Source organism: Macrobrachium rosenbergii, chromosome 41, assembly GCF_040412425.1.
Source record: "Macrobrachium rosenbergii isolate ZJJX-2024 chromosome 41, ASM4041242v1, whole genome shotgun sequence".
Lineage (NCBI taxonomy): Eukaryota > Metazoa > Arthropoda > Malacostraca > Decapoda > Palaemonidae > Macrobrachium > Macrobrachium rosenbergii.
The window spans coordinates 23292180-23308443 of record NC_089781.1 but is presented as its reverse complement, the minus strand read 5'-3'; the positions used below and the strand labels follow the sequence as shown (position 1 = coordinate 23308443).

The 16264-nt window shown below is 36.2% G+C and overlaps 1 protein-coding gene across 3 annotated transcripts; it reads left to right on the top strand.

Moving 5' to 3' along the window:
• Nucleotides 1-3981: 3981 nt before the first annotated feature.
• On the top strand, nt 3982-15894 carry LOC136826742 (uncharacterized). 3 transcript variants are annotated; one of them, XM_067084148.1, is made up of 5 exons: nt 3982-4083; nt 6829-6873; nt 7111-7278; nt 11214-11301; nt 14216-15894. In XM_067084148.1, the coding sequence occupies exons 2-5, from the start codon at nt 6851-6853 to the stop codon at nt 15350-15352; spliced, it is 1416 nt and encodes a 471-aa protein (XP_066940249.1). In that variant the 5' UTR covers nt 3982-4083; nt 6829-6850; the 3' UTR covers nt 15353-15894. The 3 variants fall into 3 exon arrangements, with proteins under 3 accessions (XP_066940249.1, XP_066940251.1, XP_066940250.1); XM_067084150.1 differs by lacking the exon at nt 3982-4083 and adding an exon at nt 6314-6397; XM_067084149.1 differs by lacking the exon at nt 3982-4083 and adding an exon at nt 6517-6668.
• The last annotated feature ends 370 nt before the right edge of the window (nt 15895-16264 follow it).

Below are 16264 nucleotides of genomic sequence, written 5' to 3'. Positions count from 1 at the left end.
AAGCAACGTCCGGAACTGGCGAAATCACACCTTGACGTAATTTAAGATCTACAGCATTTAAATACAGTTGTGATGCATTTTATAATCCAGCTTTGATAACTTAAAAAAATGTATTCACGAAATACGTTTTATTTAACACTGATGGCAAAGATGATGTCGGTGAGATGCAATTAGTTGATGTCTGTGAGAATGTTAACATTAGCAGAATGCGAAGGGCGCATGATCGCACTGTTCATATTTTATAATAGGATATATATGATAATAATATGCACAATATACAAGTAAAACACAAGTTTTATAACGTTAACATTACTTTAAATACAAATGTAGCCTACTATCTGACTTTCGCAAATGGTTACTATCCATGTAACAGTCAGGATCCTGGCAACAGCATAACCGGACACAACAGTTCACTCATATTTGGTAGCTCGAGTATGATGCATCCTTCTAAAATATGATTAAAAATTGTTTATGAAAGTCGCATGATACGAGAGTATATACGGTAAACACATGAATTTTCACATTTAGATTATGAACGGCATTAAATTTCGTCGATCTTACAATATATGACGATGCTCTACACAAAAACAAAATATTTTTAGAAAGTCGTATAGGGATTGTAAACCTGGGACTTTACTGTGCTGATGAGGGCATCAACGTGACCCAGTTCATCATGAAGTCTAATTCATATTGTCGTGTCATATCTGCTCTCATTGTTATTTCAAAGTTTTTCACTCCTACCCAGAAAACATCAGATATTTAAAAAGGGTTCTGAACCTTTTCCCAACCAAGTAACCCTGGGTCAGTGCCCAGAAAAATCAGGCATATTAACATTTGTCAAAATCAGTTTTACTTCCCAACAGGTGTTCATTAATGTTGAAAGTAATTTCTTAGATTTATTTCTTGAATTCTAAAACGTTTATGAGATGAGGCTGAATAGCCTAAATTTTACAATCCACTCCTGTCCAGTCCTGAATATGGACAGGTGGAAAAGAATGGAATATAAAACTTAGGCTAAAGACCAGGCGCCTAGACCTATGAGGTTATTCAGCTCTGAAAGGGAAATTGAGAGTAAAAGGGTTTAAAGGTGCAACAGGATGAAGATGAAAACCTCGCAGTTACACTATGAAACAATTTCTAGATGGTGGAAAGTAAGTTGGAAGAAAGAGAATATCAACGGAAGTACAACGAAAGGAATGAAAGGGGTTGCAGCTACGGGCCGAAGGGACGCTGCAAAGAAGTAGGTTGAGGAATGCCTCCAGTACATCCACTACAGGGAACATGGACTGGTACTTTACTCTTTCGAAATAACGGACCAAAAACTGAATATGCTAATGTGAATGATTAAACATGCCAGTGTAAAATATTGTTATTAATATACAGTATTGAACTTATGTGTTTTTGCTTGTTGACATATACATAAATGAAGGTCCCCGTAAGAGGGTAGAGCTGTCAGCGCACCTCACACGGCGCACCGACCGTAGGCCTTACTTAAGGTTTTTTGCGGCGTGCCTTCGGCCCCTAGCTGCAACCTCTTTTGTTTCTTTTACTGTACCTTCTTTCATATTCTCTTTCTTCCATCTTACTTTCCACCATCTAAAAACTGTTTCATAGTGCAACTGCGAGGTTTTCCTCCTGTTATACCTTTCAAACCTTTTACTCTCAATTTCCGTTTCAGCGCTGAATGACAACATAGGTCCCAGTGCTTGGCCTTTGGCCTAAATTCTATATTCAATTCATTTTCATAAATGGAGGCACAACATACATATGAGACTTGTCCTTAGTTTGTCATTTCTCGAGAATTGATCGAGATAAGTTGTCCTTAGTTTATGCCTTTGGGCAAAGGTTACCTTTATCAGCATCTAAATACATTACTGTGTATTCTCCTCAGTTGGGTAGGACGAGTTCATAGGCCCACCTCAGGCCTCGTGTTCACTTCATCACCTACCTAGCACTTACTGGTCGCCTTTGTAGAAGTACCAGAACTAGCATAAGGCTCCTTCATGGCGAAAAGGGCAGGGCATGGGAGGTGACCGGCGCTGCCACATCAAATATTCCCACTCACGTTGTATGGTATATGAAGGCAGCATAAGTTATACAACACAAATATAATTGGTTGCTAATCAATTTTTGCCAATTATTAAAGGCCCTCGTAATTTTCTAGCATTTAACAACAATAAAACAACACGTTTATTCTTAAACGTGACAAAAAAATTTCCAGCGCTGCCAGTTCCTCTCTCACGTGTTAAGCTGACCTCAGGGCATAAAGATGTCAAACAGCCCGTGCCTCCACAAGGGAAGCTCAGTCAAAACACTCACTGACTCATTAAGGAGTCTGTCGCCTTACAAACAACATGGAACGATGGAAGGAGGTCCTCATTCCCGCATTAATCTTCATCCACAGGCTCGAGAAATCGTTCATAGGGTCGTTAAGTACTTTTCTAAAGAAAAGACAAACCGTGGACCCATTGCGGATATCAGAAAAACACTGCAACGCGCCTCAGAAGCAACAATGATACCGGAGAGAACAATCAGCAGGATTTGCAAAGAAGGCAAAGATACGGAAGAGAGATGCGGCACAGCAATTTTCCTGGAACGGGAGAAGCATCAACCGAGAACCGTGACAGATGTCAAAATCGACAAGAGCGTTTTACGTAGAAATGTTTTAGACTCATGTAAGGAAGGAAGTACCAACGCTTGATATAATCAAAGACGCGTTAAAACACAATAGATATTTTTCATCGGGTATGGGCATTCATGCAAAGGTATCTTGTATGTTATAACGATAAAAACTGATACAAAAACAAAGAAAAAAAAACAACGAAATATTCCGTGTAAATGGCAAAGCTGGAGCTAAGTCTGTAAGGAAAAGAAGATATATGAATAGAAAAATGTTATGAATACTCTAACTGGAAAGAAACGAAGGACCATATTATGAATAGATGATAAATTAAATAGCTGCCGGTAATCTTATTTGTGTAACCTATGTATATTTATGCTGCGCTCTCTTATCTGTCTACACACACAATCCTTTTCAAATGCCAATAGCTCTCTCTCTCTCTCTCTCTCTCTCTCTCTCTATATATATATATATATATATATATATATATATATATATATATATATATATATATATATATATACATATATATATATATATATATATATATATATATATAATATATAGACACATAAATACACAGTAAATTGACACAAAAACAAGTAAATTAAAAGTGCGGAAGTCCAGTAGCGTGAGATAATCACAAGGAAGGTCCAAAAAGAGATTCAATTAGGCCTATATGAAAAACAGAGACCTGGAAGAATGGAAATATTTCCGAAGGAGTGTCGAGGCAATAGGGAACACCCAGAAGTATACTGCTCCCAGGAGACATTAACAAACGCCAAGGAGGTTAAACCTCTTTGACAGAAGCACGGATTAAAAGGGGTAAATGGGAAGGGTAGGCCTTTAAAAACTCGAGAGAAGTACATTTGGCAACGTAGGGGACAACGCCTAAATCGCCATGAAGGAGCCGATAGGGGTTTTTTTTATAGGCCTAAACCAGCCGACCCTGCATCACTTTCTCTCATAGCAAGTGAGAGCGTAACACTTACATTTGTTTCTTATGCCAACGCCACAGCCTGTACTAGTTATTATTATTATTATTATTATTATTATTATTATTATTATTATTATTATTCAGAAGATGAACCCTACTCATATGGAGCAAGTCCATCAAAGGGGCCATTGACTTGAAATTCAAGCTTCCAAAGAATGTGGTGTTCACTACGAAGATGTAGGAGGAGGTAGAAGGAAACAATTTACTAACTTTCTGTCAACGTACAACATTACAATGATAATTAATTCACAGGTAACCATCAGCGTTGCAAATAGATGATATAAGTAGGATAATCATGATCACCACAAAGATTAACAAGAGTCTTCAACTGAATGAAGTTGCCACACTCGAAATTATTATACATCAGGCAAGACAAGTAAACTTCGCCACGCTAAAGTCATCACTCAGTCAATAGAGGGAATGGTGTGACGGTAACATCTCGGGTACTTTCGAACTTATTCAAAAGGTATTTATTTGTTCTCTAAATAATTATAATTTTCCCCCCAAGTGCTTTGTGTAATATAAACGTGTGTAAACATGGGACGTATAAAGCATTCAGAATCGTCAGAGGTGCAAGTATGTTGTGTTGTATCTTAAGAGGGGTAATAAGTTCGTCACATACTAAACGTCAAGGCGGTTTGGCTTGACTGAGTTGAACGAGTTCACTCGAAAAGTTCGTTGTTCTTTGGGATATCGTAGGGGTAATGGGGACACTTACCCCGCCCACGAAATCCTTGTAAAAATTTATTATATATATATAAATCCTGTAAAAAATATATATAATAAGAAAAATTATATATATATATATATATATATATATATATATATATATATATATATATATATATATATAACTGCTTTATTCATTAAAGAAATGCAGGCGCTGTTACTGTTTTTGGAATTAACCTGCTAGTTCAAAGGGTCAAAAGTGTTTGTCTGCTTGATACCGGACCTATCCATGTATGTATTAAGATTTAACACCCCCCCCCCGGGGAAAATGTGCTGAGGTCGCCCATGCGCAAGATATGCGAGATCGCGGGCTACAACACGAGTACAGTATATACGGTAGTTATAGCTATTTTCTCATAGATGATCAGTGGGCGTGTCGGAAGTTTTCAGAATAGAGCATAGCCCTAAATTCTGATGTGAAATTTGTTTATTGCTCTCAAAATTGCTGTAAAGAACAATACCGAGATGCCATGCTCACTGCCGAAAATTACGCGTGAAAATGGTCTTTTGTCTAGTCGCATTTCCGTATCATTTAATCATGCTTTTTTACTGTCACCCGCATCTTGTTCTTAAAACAGTTTACATAAAAATGCTCATTTCCATATTCACTGCTGATTAATTAATGTGGTCCAGTAGCACAACACTGATCGACATTTTTAGGAACAACGATAATACTGGAGCCTTGATTTAATTCGAAATTAATTACAATTTTTTCAGACTTTAATATCCTGCAATTCATTCAGTATTATGGCCACATTACCTTTCAGTATACTGCAGTCTCATAAAGATATCAGTAAGTTTTACAACCAAAAATGTTGCTGCCCTGGGAAGTACCATGGATTGGGATAAAAATATAATGTTTCCCGAGGTTGAGGTGCGCCTACGGAATAGTTGTGGATCCCTTGGTTGGAGGAAATGTATTTTTTGGTAACAAAATCACAAAAGGTTTTGGGATAGGGCATCTACTGCCCTCTACTCCAGCTGTTATTGCAAAAAAATGGAGAAAACTAAAACAGTAAGACTTTGAGCCATAACAGTGCTGTGGAAAACAAACGTAAAGTAGATAATTTATTTACAGAAAGAAGGCTGGATATTATGGAACTTGGTGAGACAACAGACAGTGTGTGTGTGTCAAGAGACAGATCAAAGTGTGATTGTCTAGATTAGATAACAGACATAGAACAAGGGAATGAGTGGCACTTGTATTATGAGGAACACAAAATGGATGTTTGAATGAGTACAAATGTCCTATTATAGCTGAAGTTGAGAGTGGGAGGAATAACACTGGGGCAGTGAAAGGAAATTTTGGGAGAGCATGAATCTGTGTTGGACAATATGAAAAGGTAGTTGTTCTAGGTAATTTAAATGCAATGGTAGGTGGAGTGTTTAGAAGGCTCTTGATTGCTGGAACTGCACATTATCAAAATAAGAATATTCACAAGCATACTAAGGAAAATGAAAATGTTAAGAAAATATAGTTTGACAACTTATGTGTCAGTACAGAGCTGATGCCTGTTATGGTGAGGAGAGGAGAAGCTAGAGGCAAGTCTGTTCATTATCTGAAGCAAAAGTTAAAACAGAAGTTTAAGCAGAATCGGTTAAAATTTTGCTGTACCTGCAAGTTAAGGTAAATAAGTTTGATAAGAAGGAAGTGAAGAGCATGTAATGAGAAAATGAGCGAAATAAAGGCCAGGGTTACAGACTCAGAGCTGGAAGGAGTATATGAGGAGTATACACAATGCAAAGATTTGTGAAAAGAGGAACTTGCAGTGGTTGGACAACAAGAGTGATTATGAAAATATATGTGAAGTAAAAGCATCTAAAGGTGAAACTTGAAAAAATTCCATGGTTGCACTAAGAAGTAATAATTAGAAAGGTTGGACAGCAAGATGTAAGAAAGGTAGTCAAGTAAAAGGCTAGAATGTGGGTGCAGCTAAGTGACGGAGGGATTCTGTAAACACCCCTTAGTAATGCCTACAGTGTGTGACTGAATCATCAGCTGTCTTAACCTGATGCCATTCCTACCAATGAGGAATATTCTATACCAGCAGGTAGTTGATAAGCTATTCATTTTCATTTTATTTATACAGTATTTGATGTAAGAAAAATTTCTTGCGTGATTCTTATTTGTGTAATATATCTATTTATGTTCATTTACCTTACCACCACTTGAAGGCATTGGTGGCCTTCGCTGTATCAAAGGTCTGTTTATGTTTGTGATACTTGTATGATAAGGCAAGAAGAGATTACCAAGCATATGTGTGCTGTTATTCTGTTCAGTACAGTTCATGTTACCACTTGATCAAGTCTTGCTTTCATTAGGTAAGTGAAAGATATACTGAAAATGTAGTACACTAAGATTAGGTAATAAGTGTAAATTAATGAAGAAAATTTGTGAGAATCTACATGAATGCTCTTTGCTTTTAAATGGTCTTTCATGGAAATTTAGAGGAAAAATTTATAAACATTTTCATATCCACAGGACCGTCTATATCTAGCACAACATGATGTCAGCTGATGGAAATAGGTAATGTTCATTATCATTATGCACTTGTTTGGGGTCAAGTAGCATTTCATCTGGGTTGTTACTAGATCATTTCTGCTAAGAGTACTATGGTTAACTTTTTATTGTAAGTCAAGGCCACAACCAACATTAGTTGAAGATTATAACATGTGCTGTAATGTCTAAATTCTGTAGTTATATTAATGAACTATTTATTTTTGGTAGTTGCTTAAAATGTCTTTTTTTTTTTTTTTTAACAAGTGATAATTTCTTTGATGGTCGCTGGATACGGGAAGCCAATGAAGGAGAGAATTTCTATGAGGAGAATCACCTCCTTGGTCATTTCTTGATATGTTACCGACTCAACCTAAAGAGCAAATCCCCTCTCAAGGAGGACCAAGTCAGACTTGCTCTCTGGTATCTGTGCAGGTAAGTGATTACGTTGCGTGTTGTCATCTGTGTTGATGTCAGCATATAACTAATGTTAAAAATTATTACACACCCAACACGTACTCTTGACTGAAATGACCGTGTGCCTGATATTCTTAATCGTTTCTTCATTTCATATCTTTTGAATGACTGCCACCAAATTTCTTAGTTTTATCATTGCTGTAACAATACTGAAATTATTATCTGGAGTACTTAGAGACTATTTGGCAGGCTTTCATACAAATTTTTCTCTTTGATTGTCAGTTAGGGAATTGATATTCTAGTACTGATATCATTGAGCCTGCAGTACCTTATACCAGTGTGGCTATGCCTAAGACACTGAGGCATATGAATCCCCCTATTCTTAAAGCCTTTCCTTCCAAGTAGTGTTTGACCTTAACTGCTCTACAACAAGCAGGCCAAGAAACTGAGAACATCAGTCAGTCCTAGCCAGCCTCCTGCACTATAATTATTTGCATCATTTTCAAGTCTGCTAGGTGATTGCTGTACTCCTTTAGTTCAAAAATGAAAGATTTTACTAACTAGGAAAATCTAAGTTACTAATGATAGCCTACTGATAAAAAAAAATAATTTCCTTTCCCAGAAAAGGTATAACCAATATTTGTAGACCCTGGTTTCTTACAGTTATTGGTAGATCTAAAGCTTGTTATTTTAATAAAAAAAAAAGAAACCACTCTCTATGGGTCTTATTTCGGGAATAACTGGCCTCCCCCCCAAACCCTCCTAACAGCTGTGCTGCTCTATTATAATTTCTACAATTGCTAGGGCAACGATTCTACACTTTAATAACAAATGTCTTAACTTCTCTATTTTTAATGCCAATGCCAATGTGGCTTCTACAAACCAAGCCCATTTCCAGTATTGTTTGGTCATCCTTGTGGGAATTATGTGAATCATCAGCTGTCTCTCTTGGCAGTCCACCATAAGACTCCATTAGATGAACTTTCTGCTCATGACTTTCCCTCCTTCTGCAAACTCATTTCTAATGTCTTGTGTCATCTGCTCCCTTCCTCAATTTTACTGTTATTATCAGGGGACTATTCTCTCACCTGTATCTCCTTTAACATCATCTGTTTCTTCTTTAACACTTTACCTTTTCGAGAGTCATGCATTATCTTCTAATCTTGCCAGTGCATTAATAGGATCATAATTTCCTATTTCTTTTTCACTTCTTGGCTATCCTATAGTATTGGCACACAAATGTCATATGCTTTTCCACAGACAGCTCTATAATTATTTGCATCTTTTCTAAGTCTGCTAGGGGTTGCTGTACACCTTTTGTGTAAAAATAAAAGATTTTCCTTACTAAGAGGACATCTAATTTAACTAATCATAGTCCACTGATACAGTAAAAAATCTTTACCTTTCTCAGTAAAGATATAAACAGTAGCAAATGTGGTTTCTACAAACCAAGCCCATTTCCTGTATTCCTTGTGGGAATTCTGCAAATCTTCAGCTGTCATTCTCGGCAGTCAACCATAAGAAGCCATTACATAAGCTTTCTGATTGTGGCTTTACACCCATTTGTAAACTCGTTTCTAACCTCTTTCTGTCATCTGTTTCTTTCCTAAACTTTACAGGTATCCTCAGTGAACAGTTATCTCATCTATATATTTCCTCTGTAACAATTTACCTTCTTGAGTCCGGCATTGTCTTCTGATCATGCCAAAGCATAAATAGGACTATCATTTCCCCATATTTCTTCTTTATAATTTGTTAGCCATCCTATGGTATTTGCACTTATCATATGCTTTCTCATAGACTGCTACCTCCAATTTTAAGAGCACGTCAAAATGAAGATCCCATTACTCGATCAAGTCAGTGTCTTTAGAAAGTGTTTACCTACTATCTTTATCCTAATTTATTTTTTCTCCTTAAAGAAAGGGTAATATAAGCTGTCTCTTCCATCAACATTTTGGGAGTTTTACTTAAGAAAAGGATGAGTGTGTTCTAATGTGGCAAATTCTTTTTATCGTCAGTTACTGAAATAACATCTTTTATTACGTCTTCATATTTAGTGTATTTCCTTTTATTACGTCTTCATATTTAGTGTATTTCTTTTTATGCCTCCTTGTTAACAGGATTCAGTTCTTGGTATTTCAATTAATGACCCTCCCCCTACTACTGCTTCAGAATAGAAAGCTGTCTTTTTCTACATGTACATTTTGGCCACTTCTCATGACATAAGGAGGGTATCTCATGCATTATAATTCCAGCTGGCCACCACTCCTCACATTTACCATGTGAAAATCAATAATCTTTAGGCCAATCAGTTTGGTGACTGTCTCTTTCCATTAACTATACACCTTTACAATCCACATTGCTTCTTTTACCTCATTTTTATAACTTTTAACTTTTAATAAGAGGTCTGTAGTTTACTGCAAAGTTCAGTCCTCACTTTTTAAAATTCTTTCCTTCCTTATATCTGGTCCTAGTTAGATAAGGGCATCTGGTTGCTCTCCCATCAGCCTCTGCATTAAAGAAAATGATAAAAGTACAAACTCTGATACATGCACCAGACTTTCCAGTTTTAGATAGGCTTTTTCATAATCATCTCTGACTATTCCTCTGATCCTCTCTCCACATACCAAAGCCATTTCAGCCTCTTGGTACCTCATTCATAGCAACTTCCACATTAATTTGAAAAATATTCCAAATGCACTAGTCATAAACTGAGTCTTATCATACATCACCCAATCCTCCTCCTTTTCCTATAATAAATGCCATGCATCTACGGGATATCAAGATACAGACCTTATAAATTCCTTGTACACTTTTGATTACTTCTTTCTACTCTCTCTTAGTGCAGTATGACACCAAGGTAACATATAATGTAGCTCCTCCAAGGTTTGCATCTCCATAACATGATCTTGCTCCACCCAACCCCTTCTTCTCCATCAGCCTAATTAATAAATAACAGGGATCAAAAATCTCTTGCTACTGTGACACCCTCTGTTACATGTGATACAGTATTGCATAATCGTTACGCCTTTCCCACAGCACCTTCACATCCATTTACTTTTCTGAACTTCGCTTTCATTCCAGGCATCATAAGTTTGAACTGAGTCTTCAGTCTTCTTCTCCATTCAACTCTCTCACCAGTTAAACATTTTTAACACCTCACCCACTGTTACCCCAGGTCATCTGCATACGGTAGCAACCAGGAGGCTGTTTTGCAGTACATTACTGTACTCCCTTTAACTTTCTGTATCATTTTTATATTAATGAAGACTACTGAACTTTGATGAAGTCATTTAATATGTGTAATGAGTAGGCCAACTTATTGGCAAATTCCAACTCTATATAACTTGGGAAACTAGCCCTTGCGAATACTGGCGTCAGTTACAAACATATTTATGAATGCAACATGAAACATATACAACTGATAAAATGTTTATCAAGTTACCTGACATTCAATATGCCTCATTAATTCTTTTCTAGCCCAGTTTTCATTTACCTGAAGGTGGGACATTCCCAAGACTTTTAATTAGGCATTAATGGGAACATGTAGGCATTAATGGGAAAGTAAAGACCATGTATCCTAGATTACAGTCATGTATACCTATATGCACATAAAACAAGAAATGGACAATTATTGGCATGGATATACTTGTGGTGAAATATTTCAACTGAAATTATAGCTGAGTAGGGAATGCAGCAAGCAATTTAAACAGGCATACATCAGTTGATCACTTGACTAGATGGTCCCTAAGAAGCATGATCCATAATGCAAAAATATTAATTAATTTTTGAGATTTTCTAAATCTCCTCATATTTGACATGGAAAAAGATATGTACTGAAAAAAAAACAATTATGTATTACAATTTTAATTGAGATTTTTAAAAATTATTTCTTACTGATTGTAAGTACATATTCATGATACATTTAAACAAATCTGTGTAAAATTTTTCAGGAAATGCCCAAGTCTCCAGTTTTGTTTTGGAATGAAAGATGGAAAAAGATGGCTCCGGAGATCAACTAATCCTGAAATTGACTTTAAGGTTTGTAACAAACTAGCCTAATGTGAACTTGAAGCATGGAGTTGAGCATTGTTCTTTTAAATTTCTTTCACGACTTTTACCTCACATACTTTTATGAGTAGTGACGTAAGTGTAATAAGATGCGTGGCATGAATTAACTCACTGTAACAGAAAGACTGGAAGGCATACCATGGGAAACATTTTCTGCAAAACTCGAAATTTAATGAATACATGAAGTAATTAGCCCATCCTCTGCCAGCCATTTCATGCACTTTTCACCTCAAGTTCTGAATCTAGTAAACATACCTGTGTCAACAAGGTTTCGTGGTTTAGCCTTTTAATCTAGTCTATACTTCTGTATTCTTAGTCACTTTCTGTCATTGGACTTTATCCAAAGAAATTTTAAAGTACTGTCAGCTATTCCTCTAAAATTTGACAAAATCTTATCGTAAGCTTCTCATCAGTGTTGATCCCAAAATATAAAATGCATACTTGTGTAAGCTGACACACTGTACCATAAAACTGAATTTCTATAAAAGTTATACATCACTAAAATTTTTCAGTTGCAACATTAATACAGAATAGTTATCTTTCACCACTCTCTAGAAGTCTGAACACTTGGGCTTTGGGAAGTTACACTTGTAACTAGCTATCTAGCATGCATTAAGCACAGTACATAGTTTGCTGCCACTAGGTAAAAATTGAAATGGTTTCTTTTTTCTTCAGAAATATAGCAGTCATAGAGTTCATGAATAAACAGAATTCCAATTTCAGTTTGCATAAATTAGGCAGGCAATATTTTGTATGTCTCAAATACATTTATTATACTGTTTATTTCTATCAAAATTTTGTGCTGAGTAAATTTGCAATACCTCTCATTAACGTAACTATGCTTTAAAGCCTCCTTAGTAGAGCAGTAACTAAGCTGAGCATTGTATGGGAGTTTGCTCATACTTTTATATCTAACCCTTAGCAGTAAAGCAGGAAGAAATCCTGATGGTGGCATCTGTAAGGAGTTGGTTTTGAGAATTTGATGGAGGATATGGCATCAGAGAAAGAGAGCAACCCTAAAAGAGAAGCAAATTTGGAATTCTTCTAGATGCTGAATGAAATTTTAAGAAGCCATAGAGAGTTGATAATAAATGAGTAATAAAGATCAAACAGATTTTTTTGTGATGAGAAATATGGACAAAATCAACTAGTAGGTTGCACTATTATACTGTGTGAGGCATACCTGTCACAACAGATTGCTACAAGCCAGCTGATAACAAGGGACAGAACGAAGATAAAGAGAGAGGGAACAAAAAATGGAGACTAAAAATGGAAAAAAGATGGATTATGAAGAAAATGTCAACAAACAATGAAAAAGAGGAAAGTGGAAACCTCTGAAGGAAACCATACAAAATGCAGTGTATAAAGAGTGATGTGAAATCTAAGGATGAGGAGAGAGATGTTATGAAGATTCAAAGAGAGCAATTGAAAAAAGGAATGACACATGGCAATTAAAGAAAAGGACGCATAGAAGTGAGGATAGAGCTTCCAACTGAAGAACAAAACATTATGAAGGAGATTGGTGTGGAATGGTGGTGTGCTGGTGTAAAAATTAGAGTAAAATTACTGGAGACAGTGTAAAAAATACAGTTTGGGAAGTGGTACAGGAAGAAATCAAGAAACATTAAAATATTCATCTATTTCCAAAAATTTTGATCACAAAGATCTTTATGATGAGGAACTACTACAGAAGTACCATGTATATAGGAATAAGTTATATATTCAAGAATCTTGAGAAGCTATGCCAGGGCAAGTAATTCGATGAGCATTATGAAACAAGAGTACCCTGTAGGAATAGCACTTAGCCCTTAGTAGATCATAATTCTAACAGAGAAAGCTTCCAAGTATTAAGGGAAGTTCATCCGAGATTCTGTATGCCGTATGGTGACGACCATAAACTTCAGAATATACAAGAGAGACGTTGAGAGCTTCTGGGAATATACTCCTTTGCCAAGAACATTTAAGAAAGTTTGCCTAGTACTGGAGCTCTGTCAAACAACCCTATGGCTTAAGAATTTGCAATTCCTATTTAGGCTAGGAAAAAGGGTCAGCCTTGAGCTTACCCAGAGAAGGAGGATTAGTTATAGAACTAATGCTCTTACCCGGTAGAAATAAAAAAATTGCTTGTGCAGTGTCAATTGGTGGTCACTATGAAGCCCAAAATTCATGAAGATATTCTTGCTACAGTATATTTCATGAACACTGGAAGGGTGCTTTCCATAAGACAACTAAAAGCATATTTCTGGCTCACTTTATGACCAAAGTACACATATATTTCACTGTTTCTGTATTCATCTCCCAGTGAATGGTCGCAGATAACCAAAGTTCTTGACACTGTGCCAAAAAACTGATTGTATGGCATGCAAAAATTTTAAAGCAAACTGTGGATGCATAAGAGTTCCTAGTTTGGGACCACACTTAAACACATTTGCTATAACAAAATGGAATAAGTGTTTTGTAAAACCCTCACTGAAATACCCTAAAACAAGCCAGTTATTTCTGAAGTCAAGAAACTGTTATGCATTATGGAGCAAATCTTAAATTACAGTATACTATATTTGCAATACCTGTAACTCATCTTGACAAACTGCAAATATCTATTAGTCCATCATTTGTGAATTTATGTAAGACTACATAATCTTCCATAAAGCATACAGCTGTAATAATGCAAAACTTCTTTTTAATAAGAATATCCCAGAGTAATGCAGTATAGCTATATACCTTAAAAATTACCAACTCTCAATTTTGGTTAATTTTTAAACAGGACCCTGTAAAAATTTTGTGAATATTTCAGTGAGAAACATACACTTAGTGGGTAATTCTCTTGACTCCATGATACAATATACTTTATTTTGTGAAAATCAAATACCTTTTCCCTTTTCAGGTTCTTCATGGCAAAGGAGTAAGAGAAGTACGAGAATGTCTCCAAGCATATCGTTACAACTCAGAAACTGGACCCCTGTTTTGTGTTCGATTGCTTATTGATTCCCCAGATCCAGCATTAGACACAGATGACCCAGAACCAGCCTCTTTCCACAGTTCCTACATGTTATTTGGGTTACATCACAGCATAGGCGATGGTACAACTAACATGTACATTATGAGGTACTTTGTCTCGCTCCTGAACGACGTCATTTGTGAAAGAGCAATTGACAAGGATGAACCTCTGGGTGTGTTAAAAGGAAATGAATACATTGCAATAGATGTTGGCGAAAAGAGAGCCATTCTACAAAATGACCCAGAATTACTTGACAAAATTTCTCGGGAATTTGAGGTTGTTGAAAGCCATTCACCCTACATGGTCACTGGGTTTCCAAAACCGAATGAAAAAAGAATGACTCACAGTTTAGAATACATAGTTGATCAAGATATAACAGCAAAATTTTTTAAGAAGTGTCGTGAGGAAAAAGTTACCATCAACTCTGGATTTTCTGCAGCGGCAAATGTTGCACTAGTTGATCTTCTTCAGGAAAATGATATAGTTCATAATTCCTATATAATACAGAATTTCCATTTGGTCAACTTACGACGCTACTGGGAGAAAAAGATTCCTCATGTACTTGGTGTACATACAGGATACCCTTTACTTGTAAGGTCAGAGGTTCCTGGAAACCTTGGTAGTAATTACTGGGAATATGCACGTTCTTTACATGAACGCATTTCAAAGGACCTAAGGGAAAAGAAACCTGTCTTTTCTCATGCCTTTATAACTCTCCTCAGTGGTGAAATGTCAGCTGCAGAACTACTGGATGATACCAAACCATTTCTTGGTGACTTTATCATCTCCAACATGGGAGATGTAACTCCCCTTGCAACTGAAGGGGGTGAAGAAGTCAGGATTACCCACATCCTAAGGTCGACATCTAACCACATGCTAAATACAGTTCCTATGTCTATTATCTGTCATACTTTCCGAGGAAAATTTACTATGACATTTGATTATAATTCTGCTGCCATACGACAAGACGTTATTATGAAATTCTGCAAGCAGATAGTTAAACGTATTCAAATTGTGCTTTAATGAGGGAGGTCATCAAGGAATTACTTTAGTCTAAGCAGCACAAGATCTGTTAAAACAGCAAATGGGAAACCACAGTGGTAAACAGAGGGAGTGAAGGTATTTAAGAAGCAATTGTAAGACCTCTGTCTCACCACAATGGACAATGCATACAGCCATGACAGAAATACATTGGGAAGATCATACAGCACACAGCAGCAACTGAGCATGTGGTTATCTGAAGCTGGAATACAGATTAAGATGATCTGGGGACATGATAAGACGATGCAATTAGTTAGAGAAGGGGGAAATATGGAAGAGGCAACATGCCAATTTGAGGAAAGTCCCACAGAAGCAGAAAGAAATGGTATATTATAAAATATGAGACTTTTGACAGCATGGATTTTCAAGCATACAGAGTATGATGTGAAATCGAATTGAATTTTCCATTACTGCTCTTTCGACCTTCCCGTAACCTTCCAAAAGGATGTCATATGATATGTAGGTTTTATAATAAAATTATTAGTTTTTATTATAATAAAAAAATTAGATTTATTATCCCTGATATTTGAACTGACAGAACAAATCTTTGAAATATGTTGTCAGCTAATAACATACTAAAATATCTTTGTGTGGATGTGTTTCTACAAAGAAATCATTTTTGCAGCAAAAAAAAATTATATATAAACATATATATTGTACATAAAGTGGCTAATGCATAAAGATCAGGGTATACCATATATGCCAGTGTATGTGACTCAGCGTATAAGGCAACTAGGCGTATAAGCCGACCCTCCATTTTTCACGTAAAAATATAGGTTTAGAGGTTCGCCATATAAGATGACCCCCAATTTATTAAATTAACACTATCAACTGATGTAAGTTAGGTGGTACACACAAATGAAATCAATAATTTTTGGAATTACTGTACCAAAA

What these genes read in the sequence shown, in the direction of transcription:
- LOC136826742 (XM_067084148.1), top strand. Translation starts at nt 6,851, where the DNA reads ATGATGTCAGCTGATGGAAATAG. An exon ending in GCTCTCTGGTATCTGTGCAG is followed by an intron (nt 7,279 to 11,213) that starts GTAAGTGATTAC and finishes AAAATTTTTCAG; the next exon opens with GAAATGCCCAAGTCTCCAGT. An exon ending in ATCCTGAAATTGACTTTAAG is followed by an intron (nt 11,302 to 14,215) that starts GTTTGTAACAAA and finishes TTCCCTTTTCAG; the next exon opens with GTTCTTCATGGCAAAGGAGT.